The 23,689-nt window shown below is 30.2% G+C and overlaps 1 protein-coding gene across 1 annotated transcript in view; it reads left to right on the plus strand.

Annotated features, from left to right (window-relative positions):
* Positions 1-23,689, plus strand: part of LOC107453305 (putative ammonium transporter 3) — a 69,700-nt gene that overhangs the window by 24,171 nt on the left and 21,840 nt on the right. The window contains exons 4-6 of the mRNA XM_087160878.1: positions 4,667-4,874; positions 18,376-18,447; positions 19,137-19,196. Of these exons, the coding sequence (XP_087017004.1) occupies positions 4,667-4,874; positions 18,376-18,447; positions 19,137-19,196 (340 nt within the window). The remainder of the gene's footprint in view (positions 1-4,666; positions 4,875-18,375; positions 18,448-19,136; positions 19,197-23,689) is intronic.

Here is a 23,689-nt window from a genome sequence, read left to right on the forward strand (position 1 = left end):
AGATAAGCTAAACAGTCATAAGTAACTGTTGCAAATTCACAGCAGTTGTGAAAATAGCTTATTATTCGCAAAAAAACATCATTTCTTGCGACGATAGAACGAAAAGATCACAAATGAGTTATAATTAAATTTAAATAAGTTAATTAACTTTTTTTTTTGAAGTTTTTCGCCAACAAGAAGAAAAAAAATCGTCACAGTTTAAATGCCTTACGCTTGAAGTAAAGTTATAGTTTCAAACTATATATATGCCTTCTTGCCGTGAAGAATAGTTTGGGCTTCAGAACAGACAAATAGCCTGAATGCTTTATAAATAATCAAAATTTTTTTTTTTAAATCGTCAATTTTGTGACATTTTTCTACCTAGATTATAAGTATCAAAATCAATGCCTTATTCTTATTTTTAATATGAGCCCAGATAATGCAACATTGGAGTAAGTTTTTAAAGATTAAAAAATTAGAACACAAATGCTTTCCATTTTCTCAAAACAGTGGATTTTCTCCATACTGAAGTTTTGCTCCATTTTCAGAATTATCATAGACTGCGTTGCTAAATTTAGGCTTAATAGGCCTGATAGTCATAAGTAACCGTTGTAAACTCACTGCAGTTATAAAAAAATAGTTTATTATTCTCGAAAAAGCATAATTTTACACAAAGATAGAGCCAAAAGGTAGCATAAATGAGTTAATTAATCATAAATGTGTTAATCGAGGAAGCACAATCAGCGGCGTTTAGTGATATTACTGATCATGGATTTCTGTGTAATTTTCAATAATTTCCCTATTTTTCCTCAAGTTTGTAACATATGTACTAAATCCCCCTAGAAACGACTAGGGTTCCGTGCGACAGTTATAAATTTTGTAAGAGTACCACAGCCTAAAGTTTTGGAACATCTGCCCTAGAAAAACAACACCATTAATGTGAAAAACAAGTGAATTATAAAGTTGAGTCCCTTGACAGGCATAACATGTTATGATCCAAATTAAAATCTTTTAATTATGTGATATAATGATTCATAATAACAGAGCCATCATTTAGATAATGTATATTTGATAAGATGAATTAAATAAACAAATAGATTAACTAACAGTTATTATGGTATCCGTAAACTTATGTAAGAGATTAGATTTCCAAAATTTCATTAAATATCTTAACTTAAATGAGCATATAAATTATCTCAGAAATCGTTAAAAGTTTTTCTAAAACAAATGAAGCAACATCACGGATGTTTATTACATAATTTTCAATAAGGCTTGTCAACACCACTTTCCTTTTTTTCCTTCCAGTTTTCTTGAGAATATCATGTTTCAGAATATTCCGAAATTTACAGCTTTTGCTCCGGATAATAGGCAGCGATCAGATTTCGTTACTTTTCTTCCATAGAACTCTTTTTTCCTAAAGCGATTTATAGATGAATATATATTGTCGATGTGCTTTTTATTTTGGATGAATCTCAAAATGCGTATTTAAGAAAATTGACAAAGCATTTGATTTCTACAAACTACTCTTTTGAGTATTTTTTTAAAAAAGAATTATCCTTTGTAATAAAACTTATAATGCATAAATCACTTATATTTATTTATATTTATAACCGTTGTTGAACAACCTACCCAATTTTGGGTTTACGACTACTAATGTTCAATTAGTAGCCTTGTAATTTTGCACCCACTCCAGAAGACAAGGGAACTCCTGGATCAAGCATTGGGAGAAATTTGCCTTCATGGGGGACATTTTAAATGGGACTAACCAGAATTTGAGTTACATGGAGAGGAAAACCACGCAAACCTTCCATGGTTAGCCTGACGGCAAGGAAACTCAAACCCATGATCCGTCTACTACTTAAGATATTTTACGTCAGCACTGAGTTCGGTGCAAGCCGGGTGCGAAATTTGAATCGAACAACCATTGCTGGGATTTGAACCCGGATCACCTCATTGGAAGGTGAACGCTCTATCCCCTGAGCCATTACGGCTCATGAATCATTCATAATTTTTTTTATCATAGTAAAGCTAGGATAGCCTTGTTGGAAGAGCGTTGGGTACATGTTCAAAAGCTCGAGTGTTCGATCACCGCCGGTAGAAGGCTCCTCGTCTAGTAAATGGTGACTCGTGCAGTTTAAATCTGCCGGGTCACTAAGTCCTCCATGTACCCATAACAAATCATAGCTCAGGGAATACTGGAGATTGATCGTTCTCTGATTCAGGTCAAAATTACGATCTGTGAATAAATGAATGTATATATGAATGGGTCCAACCTATTAATGGGTTGCGACGTATGTGTGTGGCAGAAGTTGAATTTTTGGCCATAGATGGCACTACTGTAAGACAAAAAGACTTTAAAAGCGTGAAGGCAAGAGACAAGACGTTAAAGGCCTTTAATAGAGTTCTCAAGTGAAAAAAAAAGTATAAAAAGTCCGAGCAAAGGTTAAAAGCAAAGGAAATGAAAGTATGAAGCGTGATCAGAATTAAAATGGGTGATTAAAACTAACATAGGGAGGAAGGAGTAAAAAACAAAACAGCATAGTGTTTACAATAAACATTGATGGTGGAAATGATCAGGGTATTTGGTTATGAGAACATTCAATAAATAAATTCTCAGCGGCTAAAGTATATTGAATGTTGGTGACCAAATTGAAAGTAAATATAGAAGATCAATATCACTGTCTAATACTGATACAGTGAGGTGGCTACCACGGTTTTTCAAGTGTTGTTTGTCACATTTATTTGATTTTTCCTTTTCTCGTTGATAACTTTGAGTTTTTTTTCAAACCTGTTGTGTTTTTTTCTTATTCACATCTGGTCAGTCCTCAGATTGGGAGCCGAGACTTGAGAGCTCGATATATATAGATTTTTAAACCTTTATAATTTGAAATAAATTATAATCTAAAGCAAGAGAATACTCTTTCAACATTTTCCCAATTTAATTGTCACTCCATATTTTTTCAAATTTTTACTTTCCGTTTTTTATCACGATCTCACTATAAGATATTTATATTTGAGATTATTAATCACGGGATAAAGTATGTAAAAAATGTTTGCATGTTTAATTACTTTTAAATGGTGAATACTTTGAAGGCAACGATGAGCTTAGTTCCATATTCCAAGCTGTCTTAACCCATTAAGTCTGAATTTTTTATATGCAGTGATGCAAAATAAGCGCCTATTAAAAAGAGGTTATATCTTTGACTAAATGAATATTTTCTTATGTTAGCTACAACTTGAATTTTGAAAAGAGTTAAGAAAAATTGCTGGATGCGAAAACAGTCTTTTTTCAGATCAGAATAATTATCACAGAATTCTCGCAATTCGAGTGACGTATTTGTCAGGATAGGTCAAAATGGGTTAAACTACTAAAGGATTCAACTAACGTAAATAAATTTTAATCTTCACTATATTAAAATTATAATATGTAGTCTTACTTCACTTTAAATCTGTCTAATTTATTTGAGAACTCTGCGCCACGTGTCTATTTTTATGGATGAGTCGTATATTTTGCTGAATTTCATACAGATTTTAAGCTATCTGACGATAGTGCAAAAAGTAGAGCTGTAAATCAGGAAGTACAGTTTCTCCGCAATATTTAAACCGACAGAGGAACAATATATGCAAGTGTTGTATATATGAGCAAATGTTTTTAAAATCTCACCAGCACTCTAAAATATCGCAACATACATAATATATCTCTTAACATCTTTAAGTTATTAAAATCTTAGTATTGGTGCTTTAAATAATTTTGAATCAAACGTTAAATTATATGTTTTATTACCATTTTAAAAATTAAGAAAAAAAAATCGACCAAGAGCTTAAAAGATTGGCAGATCTGTAAAAATAAAGGATTGTTTTCGACACATACTTCAGTAAGAGACGATTGATGAGTGGTGCCTCTTAACTGTTTCGTTTTCTATGTAAATATTTGCCTCTGTTTTTGTTGATATTCGTAGCCAGGAACGAGGCTCAACCGTTTGTGTTACGCAACGCGTAACGCCATCTAGTGTTTCACTGTGTTATACTGTGGTTCACTGTGTTCTAGTGTTTCACGCTTCAAAACCGGGATTTGTTTAGATTTGGAACAAAATTGAGGCAAATATTTACATTCCGACTATAAGGTTCGCTGTTGTTGTTTGTCGTTAATTTATGTCGAACTAGAGCTGCCTGACGGGCTATTGACGACGGTCTGGGAAATACCCCTGAGGATGATCCAAAGACATGCCATCACAATTTTGATCCTCTGCAGAGGGGAAGGCACCCCCGCTTCGGTAGCCCGACGACCTGCACGCGAAGTCGAGCACTTTACGGCAGAACAGTTTAACGAGGACCAATACCGCACACCCTCGATCAGTCCACTGCGGCACATAAGTTTCGTAAACAGTTAACTTCGCTAAGTCGCTAAATAAAAAAATAATTAGTTGTCACTCACCTACACACTCGTATTAGTAAAATGAATCAGCTGGTATTAGAATTAGATATCTGCAAGTGACGCCCTCTTAGGTAAATCTTGTCATTCGTCGATTCAGAAACCAATCAGGTTAGACAAACACGCATGACGTCACTCACAGGTATCCAATTAAGTCTGATTTAAATCACAAGGTTGTGCATAATCACTTTACTTCTTCTCGAATTGCAAGTACCAAATTGTCCTGCAAGTAAAATAATTCATTTTTCACACTAGGATGGGTGTGGACAAAGCGTGGCTTCCTATCTTCATTGAATGTTGTGGACATAGCCGGATGTTCGGCAGTTCATCTTGTTGGAGGAGCTTCAGCACTTGTAGCTGCCATAATGCTCAAGCCTCGTTTGGGGCGCTATGAAAATGGCAATCACTCTAATCCCTCTTTGGGTTCACCCACCAATGCATTGGTTGGGATGTTCATGCTCTGGTAAGTAACATTTGATCTTACGGGTTATATAGGTTTTTAAAAATTAATCTTCCGTTCTTGTTAATTTGTGTAAAATTTTAGAAGAGCGAACATTCGGATATTCTTACCAATAGCTGGTTTGCCATCCACTAAGCTTTTTGTAAAATCTTTTTCAACGACCGTACAAGTTGGCAGGTATGTGTTCGGAGTTATTTTAAAAGGAACAGTCAAATGGTTTTGTATGTATACAAACCTATCCGCTCTTTATAAACTCTTATACATTCAGACAAAAAATAAGCTAAACTAAGAATATCATTTTGAAAAACATTTACGAGACATAAAAAAAAAAATCAGATTTAAAATCCTCTCACCCGCAATAAGTAAAATCAAGTACTTGTATAGCAGCAAAAAAAAATTTTGTTCTTCAATCCTTCGTCCAATATATAGCTAATTCTATGCATAATAAAAGCGCAGAATAAACCACGTTAAATATTTCAAATTAGAGTTTCTAAAACTGTGGATCATGACCCCAATTGGAGCCCGTTCACCTGCAGTAAGGGTGGCTAAAAACTTAAGCAATTTTGATATTTTTATAATTTATTATAATAGTTTTACAATCTCCAAATAAACTCAATATATCTGAAAATAGGTAAAGATCTTTGCTTTAAACGACGTTTTTGTCTTCAAGAGACCATAAATTTGATCAGATTTAAATAATATTGAAGAAATGCTTTGTACTGCGGTGTTGACTATTTTGCCAAGATATGATAATATAATAAAAAATAGGCACATACTTCCCATTGATACTTAATCTTCGAATATGCGCTGTAAGAAGTGACCTTCCAATTGGCCACATTTAATGGACAGACTGTAATTAACCCAAGTAATTGAATTTGTTTCTGTATAATATTTTCAAGTGTGTTACTAAATAGGAAATTTCCACTCTGTTCTATGCCTTAAAATTAAAGTATATGATCTTAAATTGCAATAGTATATATTTCAGTAAAAGTGCAGAAACTTAGTTTCACTGATGCTTGTGCGTCGGATTTGAGTCCCAAGATATGTTCGTAAATATTTTAGGAATGGGTTTCACCACACCGAAAAGTTTAGAATTCCTGCTTGTAATAATTCAATCATAGCTGCTGTTACTTATGCCACTAGCCAATACCAGCAAGCCTGCTTGAAAGAAGAAAGCAGAGCAGCAGAGAAGAGAGCCTGCAGAAAGCAGAGCAGTTGACACCCGTTTAAGTTTGTTTTATTACACTTTTAAGCTTCATCAAAAACTTTTTAGTTATTAGTTGATATACCAAACAGAACTGTACTAAGCATCTGGGTGCCTGAGGCCCTACTCCCATTCATCTTGAGCTTGAACTTTGTGGTGTTTCAATGAGGTGGCGGAATGGCGTGTGGATAATGAATTATTGAGTTCTGATTGTGTAGTTTTATGCAGTAAAATATATTTGATTTTCTTTCTTTTCTTTATTTATAAAAAAATTGGGCACCTGAGCACTTGGCATCTGGGCACCTGGGCAAAATTGGGCACTGACAATCAATTGATATTCACAAGAGACATACCTTGACATAACCTTACAAATCCGTCGCATTGTCCGTGGGATTGTTTTCACTCGTTTTTTACAATTGTTATCCACTAAATTTGAAAATAAAAAATACTACCCTATTAAATTACATGTGTATCAAAACAAACTAAGAAAATATTTATAGAAAAACAATACTTTTATGACTTTTATTATTTTTATGCTAGTGAGAATCAAAACAATATGGAAATGAATGAGGGAAAACTGGATTCTACCACGTGATTTCCCGGCCAATAAAAATGTAGTGTTAAACGTTTAACGCAACATTGTTGGAAGTCGCATAAGAAGTATAACTTCAAAAACCGTGTGGAGGCTTTCAGTTAAAGGAGGCGTTGTTTAAAGTGACCCTATTGAAAATATCGCACGAATTAAGATTCTGAGAACACTTTGAAATTAATAATAAGGAAAAACTTTCAAGTGAAGTTACTTCTCCTATAATTAAAAACACTGTTTCACTAATTGAGCCAATATATACGTGCAGTCCATGATATTCTGAATCTTTTTCAAGCAGTAGTGTGGATAACTTTAAGTTTACTCTAATAACGATAACTCTAATTAAATTTACGAAACTCTAATTAAATTTACAAAAAAGAGAAAAGAAAAAGAATTACATGTTTAAACATAAACTTAGCTACTATTTGAAGAAATTTCCTAAAAAGCGGAGAGCTTGGCAGCCCTGTGTTATTATAATTTGTCAATAAATAACTTAAGAGATATATTTCAGGAAATAAAATTGGAAACTTCAGTTTCTGATATTTATAACAGAAACTAAACTATCGTAGTTTTTTATTTGTTTTTATTTGTCGTATATTTATTTTTTTATGCAATGAACTTACTTTATCCACGTTTTCGGAATAAATTAAGCCTTTAGAGGTTAGAGATTTATTTAGTTGGAAAATTAGTGTTCTTCACTGTTTTGTGAAAATAATGGAAAAACTGACTCGAGTGTATTGAAACTAAAATTTATAAACAAGTCCTTAACTTATTCTGTTCTTATTTGTATCCTCAATTTTGTTCTAAAACTTGATGGATTGTTACAGATGAGCATCGGGAGGATACTATCTAATATTTTCGACAAAATAAATTGTTTAGAAATTCGATGAAAAATAATTTCAGATGAGCAAATGAGATACTAGAAATAAACTTTTAATATCGATGTTGAAAGTATTTTAACAAATTATGTGAGGGCAATTTTTCTAAAAGATGCATTGGACCTGTTATAGATTAAATGGTTAAAAAATTGGTAGGAAATATTTCATAAGAGTTGGAGCAAATTTTTCAGTATAGCTGCAACTTCAATTAAAAAAATTAGGATGAATGATTTGAAGTACTGATTACATGTATACTGAATTATTTATGTTTGTGGAAATCACGAATGTATAATTTATATGAAGGCCTCAGACACCCAGTTCTATTACAGCCAACGAACTTTCTGATGGGTTAAAGTTAACGCCAAATAAAAAATAGATTTTCGACTATACAAGATTACAAGTTGGCAGATATGCATTTATGACTGCACTGATTATTCTTAATATCATTATTTTGAAGAAGAAAAAAAAAGATTACTTAAGAACTTAACTTTGCCAAATCTCTTATCACTAAAAGATTAGTTAAAAACAATTTCCAACTCTTAACTCCCAATATAAAAATAGTTTATATTGGGAGATAAGACTTCTAAAGAAAGAGATATAGAATTAATACTATGGAATGAGCTATAATTTCAAGATAAACACCTAGTTACTAACTTTTTCAGTCAGCAACTAGTTGCATTACGAATAAGACATTTGCTTCCTTTCACTAGACTTATGAAATTTTATATTGAATATAAATAATTATTACAAAATAGTAGTGGTAGTTATAATTTATATTGAATTCAATAAGTGTTTCTTTCAGTTAAACAACTTTTATGCTGGGTAGCGGATTTTATACTTCAATTTTCGTAGCATAAAGTGATTATAGGTTCAATAAGCTTATTTTAATTAACCTCGACACATTCAAAGAACTTAATGTGAAAGAATCCAAAACATGTTTTATTAAATACTTTTGGTAATTTGTAGCATTAAAGAACTGAAATTAATCTATAAGTATTGACTATAATGAAACATATATCAAATATATTTGACGAAATAATCAATTTTTACACTAATCAAGACAAGAAAATATCTTTAAAACATGCATTAAAAGCATAAAGAAAAGACAACGGGAACAAGATTGAGAGTTTAGAAAAAATTGTTTCACTGTATCCTAGTTGGTCTTAAAAACAGATGCCAACTTGTTCCACTTTGTAAAAGTATATTTTTTAGTGATACCGAAATTTATTAAGTATTTCTTATTTTTAAGAATATATATATCAGTCAGACCTCGATATAAGGTCACCCTAAGGGACATCGCAAATGTGACCTTATAAGCGGGGTGACCTTTTAACCGATTCATTAGCAGTTTGTAACTAAGCACGTAAATAGTACACATTAAGACTTTTTAAAAATCTTAATACAAACGAAAACGATCAGCCATAAATTAAATGTTTAAGTCAATAAATTTTAACAGAATTAGTAAAGAATTAAAGAATGTTAGATATAAAAAAAAATTTAATTTACAATAAAGCTGTTTACAAATTTCCTCCAAGTGCACATACATACATTACTCTTACCTTATTTAAAATAATCATTTATGCAGGTCAGTCTTGTTTTTGGTTTCATTTTTTGAACAATGTTTTCTAGATATTATAACTTCTCAAAATGTTACTCAGCTCCCTCATGATTTGTAAAAAAATTTCGTATCACATTTATTGCATTGGAGGTTTTCACATGGGTTACAGCTACAGTCTCAGGATTACTGTCATTGTCCTCACTGTCCACAACTTGTGAAACAATTTCAGAAATTGTAGCTTGTTCGTTGGATGCAACATTTTCCTAGAACTCGAGAGAGGTAATTGCCTTGTCAGGAAGTTAAATAGGCTTTTGTTAGAAAAGAACTTCCCTCGCTTCAGATAAAAATGACCTTATAAGCGATAACGATTTTTAAAACTTGACCATATATCCGATATTTCGTAACAAAGAATTCCTATTCAGTGAGCCGGGACTTTGGAAAAGTGACCTTATACGCGGGGTGATCTTATATGCGGATGACATTATATCGAGGTCTGACTGTATATATATATATATATATATATATATATATATATATATATATATATATATATATATATATATATATATATATATATATATATATATATATATATATATATATATATATATATATATATATATATATATATATATATATATATATATATATATATATATATATATATATATATATATATATATATATATATATATATATATATATATATATATATATATATATATATATATATATATATATATATATATATATATATATATATATATATATATATATATATATACACTACCGGTCAAAAGTTTGCGAAAATTTTGAAATCTACAAAGAAAGGGTCTAAATTCAAATGTTCATAGATCTGCGAAAAATCATTCAAGTTGCATGAGAATTTGGTATGTTCTAGAGTGAACCCTCTACAGTTAGTTACATATGATCAAATTACAATACTTTGTTTTTTGCGAACTGATTCCAGCTTTTCATCACGGAATGTTTTTATGGTGAAAAGATTTCTGAAGTTTGAACTCTTGCCAAACTTACGAAAAACAATTTCCGTACTTCCTGATAATTGAAAATAGTTATTTGAACCATTATATGCTAGCCCTCAAAATTTCAGATCGATTCGATTTTTTTTGACGAAGTTATAGAATTTTGAAAAACATGTGTACTTTTCTCGATTTTTGAGCATTCCACATATGCAGTCTTTTGGTCTATACATCTTCTACCAAAGAGCTTTTTAATTTTAATGCTTTCTATATTTTCAAATAATTAATATTTATTATAAAACAAATACTCTTATTCAATATTGTAATTATTATTGTTTATATTTATTGCTTTTATGTATTAGTTTTGTTGTGATATTTTTACTTTACATTAAATTAAAATAAAAAGTTATAACAATAATTACATAAACAATTCTAAAAAAATAATAACAAAAGTATAAAAAATTTGCATTTTCACAAAACTATTTTATTTACATCAGGTAAAATATTTAACATATTCTTATTCGTATTTTGTAATTAAATAAATTAACATTTAAATCTTAGATTCCTCGAACCATCCACCTTTTGCTTTTATTATAGCCTAACATATGCTTGGCTTTCGTTCTAACAATCCATTAATCACTTCAAGTGATATTGAGTTCCATTCCTGTTGTCAAATGTTCCATAACTGATTTCGATTCGAAATATCAGAGCATCGTTTGCAAGAACAAACAAATTTTCGATGAAATGTGACATCCCTGAGATATTGTTTTAATTATATTCATAATAAATTCTTTGTAATAACAATAATTACAATAATGAATAAAAATATTTGTTTTATAATCAATATTAATTATTTGAAAATATAGAAAGCATAATAATTGAAAAGTTCTTTGGTAGAAGATGTAAAGATCAAAAGATCGCATATGTGGAATGCTCCAAAATCGAGAAAAATACACATGTTTTTCAAAATTCTATAACTTTGTCAAAAAAAATCAAATCGATCTGAAATTTTGAGGGCTTACATAGAACGGCTCAAATAACTATTTTCTATTAACAGAAAGTACGAAAATTCTTTTTTGCAAGTTTTGCAAGTGTTCAAACTTAACAACTTTTCTCACCATAAAAACAACCCATGATGAAGAGCTGGATTCAGTTCGCCAAAAACAAAGTATTGCAATTTGATCATATGTAACTAACTGTAGAGGGTTCACTCTAGAACATACCAAATTTTCATGAAATTTGAACGATTTTTCGCAGTTCTATGAACATTTGAACTTAGACCTTTTTTTTGTAGATTTCAAAATTTTCGCAAACTTTTGACCGGTAGTGTATATATATATATATATATATATATATATATATATATATATATATATATATATATATATATATATATATATATATATATATATATATATATATATATATATATATATATATATATATATATATATATATATATATATATATATATATATATATATATATATATATATATATATATATATATATATATATATATATATATATATACTAGCTGTACCCTGCGTGCGTTGCAACGCTTTCAGTTTGAATTTAAATTTTCTATTTAAGTGTGTAAATGAGATTTGTGATTATGATTTGAATAGAGAATTTTATTTAATGGTGAAAAAACCAGTGATAGTCTCAACAGTTAATTCTCCAGGATATCGTTAGTGCATTTTCAAACAGACATGTATGGTGATGCACACCGACCATGAAACATATTTTGGATGATGATCTGAAATAATTCTGGATCAATGGCGTCATGAATATTTCTGCTGATATGAGCTGACTAATTTGTCCTGGTGTGAGTTTTTCAATAAGCCAAATCATGTGGCAATTCTCTTTTTCTGCCGTTCAATAGATTGCATCAAACACCGTGTCTCTCTAAAAACATGACTTTTCGCAATAAAACCAAGTTTAGAGCTTAATATTTGTTTTAACTCACGTGTGATAATGCATCATGAAGATCCAATGATGTTTGCCTAAGTTACTAAAGCTCTTTAATTTTAGCTCAAGCAGGATTGCATGTGAATGTAATAAATAACTCTAGCTGTCCATATGCGCACCGATACTTGTAGCAGCACCGAATGAAGTCATTTGGAAACACGAATGTACTGACCTATATTCGCCAAGAAAAGTTTCTATTAATTTGCTTGACCCGATAACAACGTTGATAATGGCTCGGCTGGCGACGTTAAATCTGGTAGTTACACTTTGCCTCCAGAACAGCAAATTCCAGCTGTTTCATTCTTAAATTTGAGAGCACTACAAAACATACATAATTGATCCATTTTTCCGATGATGACGCTTGGGTGAAAGACTATAGTTGGTTGTCGGATCATAGTGAAATGCACTGAGATTCAAATCAGAGTATTGGCAGCGTCTGAATAGCGAAGTGCGTTCTTGATTGATTTTTATTCTTGCATCCCGTTGCTCTGATGTTTCCGACGAACGGGCTTGATAAGTGCGTAGTTGATTTGTTAACAGTCTTCTTTCCCGTTGCTCTGATGTTTCCAAGGAACAGGCTTGAGTAGTGCGTAGTTGATTTGTTAACAGTCTTCTTTCCTGTTTCTCAGACGTTTCTAAGGAACGGGCTAAAGCATTGTGTTCTCGATTAGTTTCAAGTCTTTCTTCCCGTTGCTCCGATTTTTCTGAAACACGGTTAGTTCTCTTCTTGCGTGCTTGAGATGTTGATCGACTAAGAGCGATTCGTTTAGGCGGCATATTTTTGCAAATATTCTCTTTCAAACAAAAAGAAATGTAGAAGTTGACAGTGGTCGCAAATTTGCTAATTCGAAAATTCACGTATTTATTTTAAATAATAAAAAAGCAATAAAAATGAAATAAATTAAATAAGAAATATAATAATGATAAAATTTAAAACAAAAATCTATTTTTGGTAAAAATATACTTGTGGGTGCCCCTTGACGAAATTGGTAACTTATGTTTATCACCATTCCTGTTTGCGCGGAACACCGCGGTAACAGGAATGGCTGCCAAAACATAATGATATTTTAATAATACATTGGAAAATTTCAGCAAGACATCGGCCAAAACTTTATAAAATTGCAATGAACCCAATGTAAGCAAAATTAAAAAAACCCAATAAAATGCATTTTGAATCGAAATAAAAATTAATGGAGTAAGCACAGAAAGAAAAGGAAAAAAAACATCTCACTTATTCATTAAGCTTGAATTTCCTCAGTTTTAGGTGCACAGAATTCTCTAATAGCAGTTAGATACTGTCTAAATTTATCATGAATAGAATCTGTGTTCCTCCATCGCCACATAAATTCGGCGAAATACGAATTGAAAATGGCGTCTGTGGTATCGGAATGGCGGTGACATTTTTTTCTAAAGTCCTTTTTTTATGACTGCCCATATACCTTCGATCCTATTGATCAGAAGCAAAAGTAACCTAACCAGCCGGTATCCAACATAGAACTAACGGACTTCTGAAATTACATATACCGTTGATAATTTAAAAATAACGCTGAAATTTAAACGAATCAGAATCACGATTGGGATTCAACATCAGCCATCTTGGAGATCAACCGCTATCACAACTTGGTGAAAATCAAGGGGCACCCTCAAATATAGTCTACTCCTATTTTTTAAATGAAATAATTAAAATGAATGTGAATTCGCAAACTTTGTAATAATAAACAATCTAATAGTTTTCAAATGACAACTGTCAGCAATGAAAAATTGCATACTGAATTGAGCTAAAATTGCATACTAAATATAAATAATTATTAAAAGCATGCAAGATGAATAAAATTTGCCTTTGCCTTGATTTTTATTAAACAGTTTTCACAATACTAAATCCGTGATACGACCAATAATTACGAAACTTATTCTCGTTGATTTTACGTGCTTGTGCTCACCTGAAATAAAGAACCGAATTATGATTAAATATTAAAGTATATGTAATTTACTTTTCTAAAAGAATAGAGCTATAAGATAGAAAATATCACTTTTGTTATCTTCAAGATATTTGAAAACTGATTCGTGTACAGCAAAATTTAAAACAATGGCTAACTTTTAACCAATCAGAAAATTCCATTTCGATTTTCGCTGATACCGCTGGAACGGTTTGTGGCAGAATGTTCTATTGTGAATCTAAACCATTCTCGAATCCTTCTGAAGGTACACAGAAAATTTCATTTAAATCAGTCCAGCCGTTTAGGAGGAGTTCAGTGACATACACACGAACAGACGAAATATATATATAAAGATATATATATATATATATATATATATATATATATATATATATATATATATATATATATATATATATATATATATATATATATATATATATATATATATATATATATATATATATATATATATAGATATATATATATATATATATATATATATATATATATATATATATATATATATATATATGTAACATAAAAAGCTTCATTTAATCGTTTTATGTTAGTTTCTTTGCTATAAAACAACTCCTACTTTATTACTAATTAATTATTAAAATCGAAATACTTTCTCACACTTTTAAAAGCTACATCCTGTTTCTAAATCTATTTTTGGCCCAACTATGCATAAATTTAAATAAAGATCTTTTTTCCCTTTTAAGCCGTGGGAATCACTCGAGCAAGTTCATTAACCAATTGTAATTTCTGAGATTTCCCTCTTTTCCCTAAATAGAAAAATTTTAGGATTTTTGCAAGATTTTCCCTACCAGAAAGACTGTTTGCTGATGGAGTAAACATGACTTCTTCGCTCCCACTCAACTAAGAATGATCAAATAAAAGTTACTCTGATTTAATTAAAATCCTGTGTCTGTTTTCCTGCTCGGTCCGACTGCATCATTTTACAAGTCGAGCAGGATTATAAGAACTGTTGAAACGGGCGCAGGATAATAATTGCTAAAATGCTTCTTCAAAATATAATTCAAAAGTGAAAATAAAAATACAATTGGCTGAATCATAAAATTGCTGCTGAACTGACATTGCTCGTGAAACACATATTATTCTTTTGAAACATGACTAAGGAAACTTGATGCCAAAAATAATTAAAAGAAGATTTTTGGGACTTCTCTTTCAAGTGTCCATTGGAGTGGTCTCAACTGTATTTTAACAGTGCCTGACGTCTTCGTTTCCGTTATAACCATTACAGAAATGGATCTCAACGCTGCCTGATTTGATTCTCACCCACTTGAATGCTAGAAGCACTTTCTCTTTTGACGGAATCCCATTTGTGTACATCAACTTGATGGAAATGTCATCATATAAAATAATAATAGAAAGAAAATGATTTTACGATAGGTTTGTGCAACGCGATGCGTCGTCAGAGGTCGGATAGTCTGTCTGCTCATATGTTCAAAAACAAAACCTTGAATGGTTTTCAACACCCGTTAACAAAATTCTCAACTGTTGGTGCTATGTGTTCAGTGTGTGAACTTCAGTAGATCGTGCTTAGTGATGAAAACTTGTGAACAAAAATAGATGAGTGCTATGAAAATCTTCTTTGGGGGGATTAATATTTTACACATTTTATATCAATTATACTTACTTGACAAATCGTGCTCTGATATTTTTAATGATTGATATTAATGATGAAATTTTTAATTGATTTTTAATGGTGAAATTTTTAAACGTGAATACTTTCTAATCATTCACGCTCATATCTCGAATTTTGAACTAATTAATTTATGGCCATTGATATTTATATTTTGATAATATTTCAATTTATTGATATTATTATTCAATGGTTTACCATATTATTTGTTTAAATTAAATAATATTAAAATTTAGTATTACCATCATATATTTTTTTTTCACTTTTGATTCAGTATGATTATAATTTTAATTATTTAAGGAATCACTCTTTTTATTGCACTATATATCACAGTGTATATTATATTAATTGTAGAAGAGAAATTTAAGTTTTTATTTTATTATGGTGTTTAAAAAGGCAAAATATGTGCTATTCATACATTTAAATTTATTTTTCTTCCTACTAAATGTTGTATTTAATTATTGAAATTTGATTATTTGAATGCCATTTAAGTTTTTTTTCTCTTCGTAATGCAACAGCAATAATTATTGAAATTCAATTTTAATATATGAATGCAATTACGGCGTGGCAAAAATTAAATCAAAAAATGTTAAAACTAATACAAATAGTTTGGAAAAATGAATAAAATACTTGTTGTTAGAATTTAAATTGAAATACAATCAGACATTAATGCTTTCGTCCAACGTTGATAATTAGTGCATAGCTCTGTTCTAGCTCAGTAAATTCCATAAACAAATCGTTTCTTTATTTCTGAACTTTAATTCCAGCATACAGATAGGAAAACGATCAAACACAAATTGAAAAATTTAGTAACCAAATACACTTCAAAAACACGCTTAAAATAGAAATGAAAATATTTGAATTCCTTAACAATTGTGACAATTAAATTACCAATTAAGATCTGTACACAAGAATTACTTTAAAAAATATCCAAATTAAAATTTTTGAAAAAAAAATATATTTATGTCCAAAAAGAACGGAAGAATAAATAAAAAAAAAAGAAATAAAAGGTAATTTGCAAATTAACCAAACTTGCACTTCAGATTAAAAATAAGGAAAATAGCTAGATCAGTCAAAAATTGAAAACTGATTTACCTTAATACCATATTGAATTTGAAAGTTTGTTTTGGATTTCAATTAGTGATTGTTGTTAAACAGGTTGTAATGCAAAATCTGAGAAGACTGATTACCTTTTCTGATTATAAAAGCAATTTGTCTTTACATATTTCCTGAAATCCGGGTTAATAATTGCAATAAAAATACCAATAAAGAAAAAGTATAAATAAATATAGAAAGTAGATGGAAGAATAAGAGAGAAAAAGAAAAGAAAAAATGTTACAGAAGGCAAATTTTGGATATAGAGAAAAAAATATATTTTTCGGATATTTTGCTATTAAAGTGATAAATATGTAAGGTAAATAATAAATAAATTGAAATGAAGACAATACTGAAATCTTGGACTTCAGAATAACAGCCACTGCGTCATTTTTTTAAAATTTTATTTTATTTTATTTTCAAACAAGGTAAACAATACTTAAGTCTAATTCCAGATTGAAATTTTTCCTGTAAAACTGCTTTTTGTATTTTGTGTTTTACTTACAACATTTTTCAAAAATGTTTATAAATTTTTTTTATCATGATTGAAGAGTTAACTTAAATTTTGTTATAATGAAGAATACTTTTTATAGTGAAAAAACTGTAATGTGATCTTTAAACAAAATACTTTTGAAATTGAAAAAACTGCTAAGTCAAAAAAAAAAAAAAAAAAAAAAAAAAAAAAAAACCTGTTGAAAATTTTAAATTTGCTGATAATGCTACTACAGATTTTTGATTGTGTTAAAATTTTTACCATGATAACATACGTAAATGTTTTATAATTCATTTTACTTTTATATAATGTTAACATTACAAATTTGATTTTTTTTTTCATTTTAATTGTACTTCTACCATAGGGAAGATTTTGCAAATAGATAATTATTAAAATTTTTGGTTTGTAACTAAGCATTTTTGGCGAGGGGGGATGTAACATAAAAAGCTTCATTTAATCGTTTTATGTTAGTTTCTTTGCTATAAAACAACTCCTACTTTATTACTAATTAATTATTAAAATCGAAATACTTTCTCACACTTTTAAAAGCTACATCCTGTTTCTAAATCTATTTTTGGCCCAACTATGCATAAATTTAAATAAAGATCTTTTTTCCCTTTTAAGCCGTGGGAATCACTCGAGCAAGTTCATTAACCAATTGTAATTTCTGAGATTTCCCTCTTTTCCCTAAATAGAAACATTTTAGGATTTTTGCAAGATTTTCCCTACCAGAAAGACTGTTTGCTGATGGAGTAAACATGACTTCTTCGCTCCCACTCAACTAAGAATGATCAAATAAAAGTTACTCTGATTTAATTAAAATCCTGTGTCTGTTTTCCTGCTCGGTCCGACTGCATCATTTTACATATATATATATATATATATATATATATATATATATATATATATATATATATATATATATATATATATATATATATATATATTGAGTGAGAGGGAGGATTGCCAAATGATAAATTACGTAGTGACCATTACGGAAAATAATGTTGTTTTTATGTTTTTATTTCTATCAAAGAAAACATACTCTTTTTTTTTGAAAAAGTGGTTTACAATTAACTGTTGGTTGTAGTAAATAGATGTTACTGTGAAAGTATATAATTGTTCTCTTGAAGGTGGGGCTGGCTAGGATTCAACTGTGGCAGCACATTTGGTGTTTCGGGTCACAAGTGGAAATATGCAGCCAGGTAAAGAAAGCCATTTAGTTTATTTTTTTCTCAATATATGAATACTCATGTTATGCAAAACTGGTACAGAAAGAGTAAATACAGATAAACTGAAGTTATGAAGACAGTTTGCTATGGATGTAGTGCGCAAAAATATATAAAGAAATTACAAAGCTATACTTAGCACAGAGGATATTATTCGATTAAAAAAATATTTTTACCGTACATGGGAAATTGCCACTTTTTCCGGTCATAACATTTTGCTCCGAGGTAGAAAGTTGAAAAAAGTGGAACCGTAATTTGTATCTACTACTTTATAACTTTTAAAAGACACAGAGCGTAGATTTTAATTTCAAAAGAAAATATTCTTATTATGAATTTAATATAGTAGACAGTACAATCTTATTTCTACTATTATTAAAACATTTGTGCTACCACTTTTTACTTATCTACACTGTTACCTGCTACCACTTATTATGAAAAACTTAAGCGTCCTTTTCAAAGAACGCCAGGCATTGATGAATTTAATTTTCCTGCTCAATTTAAAAGCTATTCCAATTCGCGGATGACGTAAATGTTTTATTTTTCCTGATTATGAACTGATACCATCATGATTCTGAAAAAATTTTATTTTAAGGTATTATGCTAAACCTTTCTGTGATTGTTATTTTTACGGTACGTTATTCATTATTGTTATTCATTTACTTCAGGTCTGCGATCGTGACGATAAATTCTTCCGTTGGGGGCGGGATTGCTGCACTTGTGCTTAGGTGAGTTTATCATCTTTACTTTTGAAAATAGTTGTCCAGGTTTACCACTTTAATATTTTATACCTCAAAGTTAAATAACACTTGCCTTTATGCTGTAGGACAGGATCTTTATAAATACCAACGCAAACATTTGCTGATTTTTTATTTATTATGCTGGTGCAGATAGTCTCCTCTGTAACGATGGATCTTAACCGTGTCCGTCATAAAATATTTGGAAAAAAATTGCCCAATCTCCTCATATTTTTAATTATCAACCATTTCTAGTGCAGTACTACCAGTCAGGAAAAACTAATTCAACTAATGTTATAAGCCATTCGAATGAAAAATTAAATGTCTTTAAACGTTTAACAATCACGATTCCCTAAGCAAGTGTTTCTAAATGGCATCCCGTAGAACATTAGGGCTCCATGACAAGGACTACAAATTTAACTGTGGGTAATAAACTTAATTTAAGATTATTAATGGTATACAATGAAAAGTCTTAATTCTTCTAATTAAATGTTTAAAAATGATCTTTAATAGGTTATTTGGTTCACTATTGCCTTAATAAACTTTATTTATAAAGCCGGGGATCCACGGAAAAAAGATTAATTATTTAGGGTTCCGTAGCTGAAAGAAAAAATAAATTGGGAACTGCTGCTTTAAACAACAAAAAGTGTAAGTATGTCACTTAACTTAGAATATACCGTCAACAGGGTTACTACAAGTGACTGAAAATGTCTAAATTGGTGACTCAAAATTTTATAAATAGTAACTAAAATTAAAAAAATTTTTCCTAGTGACTAAAGATGCAAAGAATATTTTTTGTTTAAATATGAACAATTTGAAAAGCAAGTCCGAGTGAGAGATACGATTATATAATTAAAGAGATAATAAATAAATAAAAATGAATTGAGTTTCTACCACTTTTTACTTTTCTAGGTGCCTGTGGCATCCCTGTGTCTAAGGTAGCGTTTGTTAATGTCTTGCTTGACTAAAATTTTCCATCGAAATTTACTATTTGGGACCGGGTAAAATGTAAGGAACTGGAACAAAATACAATAGAAGAGGCATCAAAAAGTAATATAGTTTGTTTGTAACATTAAATTTAAACAAATTTTTAAACTAGTTTTTATTTTTAATCAATGACCCTCGTTGCCAACAACCTTTCTCATGACTACCAATTCTTAAGTATATTGCGTAAAATTGATATCTAAATTTATTATTTCCAGGATTTTTAAAATTATCATGTCTGTTGGATGGTTCTGACTTCTTAAATACTTCAGGGCTCCCGAGGTCCTTACGAAGTTTTAGTTCTGGTTGTAAATTTAGGTTAATGCTGAAAGAAATTTCAATATACCACTTTTAATATATATAAAATACACCACTTTATCGTTAAGTGGTTTTGAAGCCGGAATTTTCTTGCATTTTATACAGGAATTTTCATGATCTGACTTCTCATGAATGAATCCATGCATGAATTTTCATGCATGGATTTTTCATGTATCTTCTTTGGTCATGTGAACGGAGCGTGAACGTGAACCGGGTTCGAATCCCAGTCATGTCTGGTCGAAATGAATTTCGCACGGACCGCAGTGCTGACGTAAAATATCCTCAGTGCTAGACGAATCATGGGTTAAATTCAGGTTAACCGCGGGAGGTTTTTCTCTCTGTGTCTTTTAGTTCTATCAAAAAGTCCTCATCGAAAGCAAATTTCTCACAATACTTGATCCAGGAGTTCCCTTGTCTTCCGTATTAGGTTCAAAATTAGAAAACTATGGAGTTGAACATGCGTCAAACTCAAAATCGGCTCAGCTGTCCAACAGCGGTTATAAAATGAATTAATTTTATAATGTCGTTATTTCAGAGTGAAGTATTTTCTAGATACAAAAGTAAAATGTAATAAAATTTTTTAATATGCATAGTGAAAATTTCGTGACGTGTTGTACTGTTTAGTTGCGGTGCGAAATGTAATCTTGAAAGGGTTAGACATAAAAGATTCTTTTAGATGTTTAAAGAATTTGATCCCAACCTGAAAAAGAAATGAAATTAAAAGATATTTGAACTAAGTTCTTTTTAGAAGGGTTAAATTTTAAGATGAGGGTATGAGGGCGTTATTTTGTCTTTATACTCCCTTAACTATAGGGCCATTTTTCGCATTAACCGGGCAAGTCATAAATGTATTCATACGGAATCAGTATCAGGACAGTAAATAAAAAAATAAAAAAAATAAAAAAAACAGTAGCTTAAGTTTGGACATAGCTAATTTGACATACTTATTTTTGCTTTCACTTTAAATCTAACACATCCAATCCTTCTGTGTTAAGAATGTAACTGTACAATTTTTAATTCGAGCTAAGTAGTGTTGAATTAACTAAAGCAAACTATTATTACCCCGCCCACAAATTAACTGCTATAAAAATAGTATGGCTACCAGTTTTATCTTTTTCTACCCTGATTATCGACACCATGAGAATGCATATACGACTGGCCCGTCTCGAAGAGGTTAAGAATGATCTGTGAAAAAGAAATTCATTTAGCTTATTACTTTTATTTGATTTTTAAGACCATGTCAGGGATGACACAGGGGGCTAAAAATATAAAACGTGATGATCTATAAATAGCAAAAATCTATTAAAAGGGACTAAATTTAGCATCTTTTTAAGGCATTAGTTTTTTATTTATTTCTTATTCAAAATAATTGATATTATTTTTTAAACATGAATAATATGCATTGTAAGTCATGGTGGTAGTTACGATTGAATAATTAAATATATAAAGATGAATTGCGGTTTCTACCACATGTTACAATTTTTGTCGCCTTGACATCCTTGCCAAGTTTGTTTAACCCTTTCGCGCCGACTGTCACAAATACGTGACAGCAAAAAACTGTATCAATCAGGGTAAGAAGATAAAACTGGTAATCAAAGTATTTCTTTAGCAGTTTATTTGTGGGCGGAGTTATAATTTTTTGATTTATTTAATTCACCATTACTTTGTTCAAAATAAAACTATTTAGTTATACTTTGAATTAACATTGATTATATATACGATTAAACTAACTATATTTAAAATAAAAGCAAAGTAAGTCTGTCAAATTAGTAACGACTACATTTAAGTTACCGTTTTTTATTTAATTGCAACTTGATTCTGATTTTGTACGAATGCTTTTCCGAATCACCCGTCCCCAAGGGGTTAATCGTAAGATGAGTGGGACTTCAAATTTCAAATTTTCACCTACAGTCAATAACGACCAGAAAATTGTACTTTGTGCTCATAAAAAACCGAATTTATAAATTCTGAATTTGAAACTGCAAATAAACTCGACGCGAAATGATCAAACGCAAATCGTAAGCAACTTAGGAGAAGATAGTCCTCTAATGTAGGTCTCTTTTCTTTACCCCAAGTTAACCTATACTGGTACAGCATTTATCAAAACTAAGCCCTTCATTAATATTTTCTTTTGTACTGTCTGAAGTAATCAGAAGATGCTCACAGAAATCATAGGTGGGTAAATTGTTCCCCATCAAAATTTAAACATTAACGATTTTGGTGGGAAGTAAATTTTCCACGATCATATAAAGGATTATCACAGTTTGAAGTTAAAGTAATTTGTCATTACCTGCATTTTTTTAAATAAACGTTTGACCCTCTATTTTAATCAAAAATAACTCTGATTTATCCGATCGTCTATTAATTTGTGCAAATACATTTGATGAAAAGAGTCTTCAAGTTTTCCGAAAATGTCTTTTGTACAAATGATTGAAAACGTCTCTTTACAAAACTAGAAAGAATCCACCACATGCCATTTCTCACCATTATTTTTCATTTCCCTATTGATTTCTGAGGAAACTAGCACAAGATATATAGTATAATTTCACGAGAACTCGATCTCCATTCAAAACGTTTCTTCAATAATCTATGGAAGAAATAAATCCGAACTGAGTATTAACCTGTCAAATATCGCCAAATTGAACTTTTTAGGTCTTCTCCTCAGCCAAACACCATTATTATATTTTGCTCTCTTAAATCGCTCTAATCAATCGAATATATTGAAATTATGTCGTCAGACAAAGAGGTCGCAAAATCTTGTTTTAAATAGATACTAATAAGAGATTCAGAACTTAATTATTGTTCCTTGGGAATATTAAGATAAAAATATGATCAAAAATCTATTTGATACTTCAATTAGAGGAGTTATTATAGAGAGTAAATAAGTTAATTTGTATTTTATAGGAAAAGGGACTTATGAAGAAGACAAGTTAGATTTCAAATAAAATGTAGTTAAGGTTTTTCTGAAATTTCTTTCTTTTTTAACTATTTTAAACATTTTAACTCATATTACAGTTGCCTTGCTTAGGATGACAAAAATATTACAATGAAATGTCTCGGTAACGACCACTGTATATGTTCCATATTTTATTATCGTCGTCGGCCCTATTTTTGGGTTTACGACTACTGATGTTCAACTACTTAGCCTTGTAATTTTGAACCCAATCCAGAAGACAAGGGAA

The sequence above is a fragment of the Parasteatoda tepidariorum genome, chromosome 4, assembly GCF_982258835.1.
Source record: "Parasteatoda tepidariorum strain Cologne lab strain chromosome 4, Ptep-v5.0, whole genome shotgun sequence".
Lineage (NCBI taxonomy): Eukaryota > Metazoa > Arthropoda > Arachnida > Araneae > Theridiidae > Parasteatoda > Parasteatoda tepidariorum.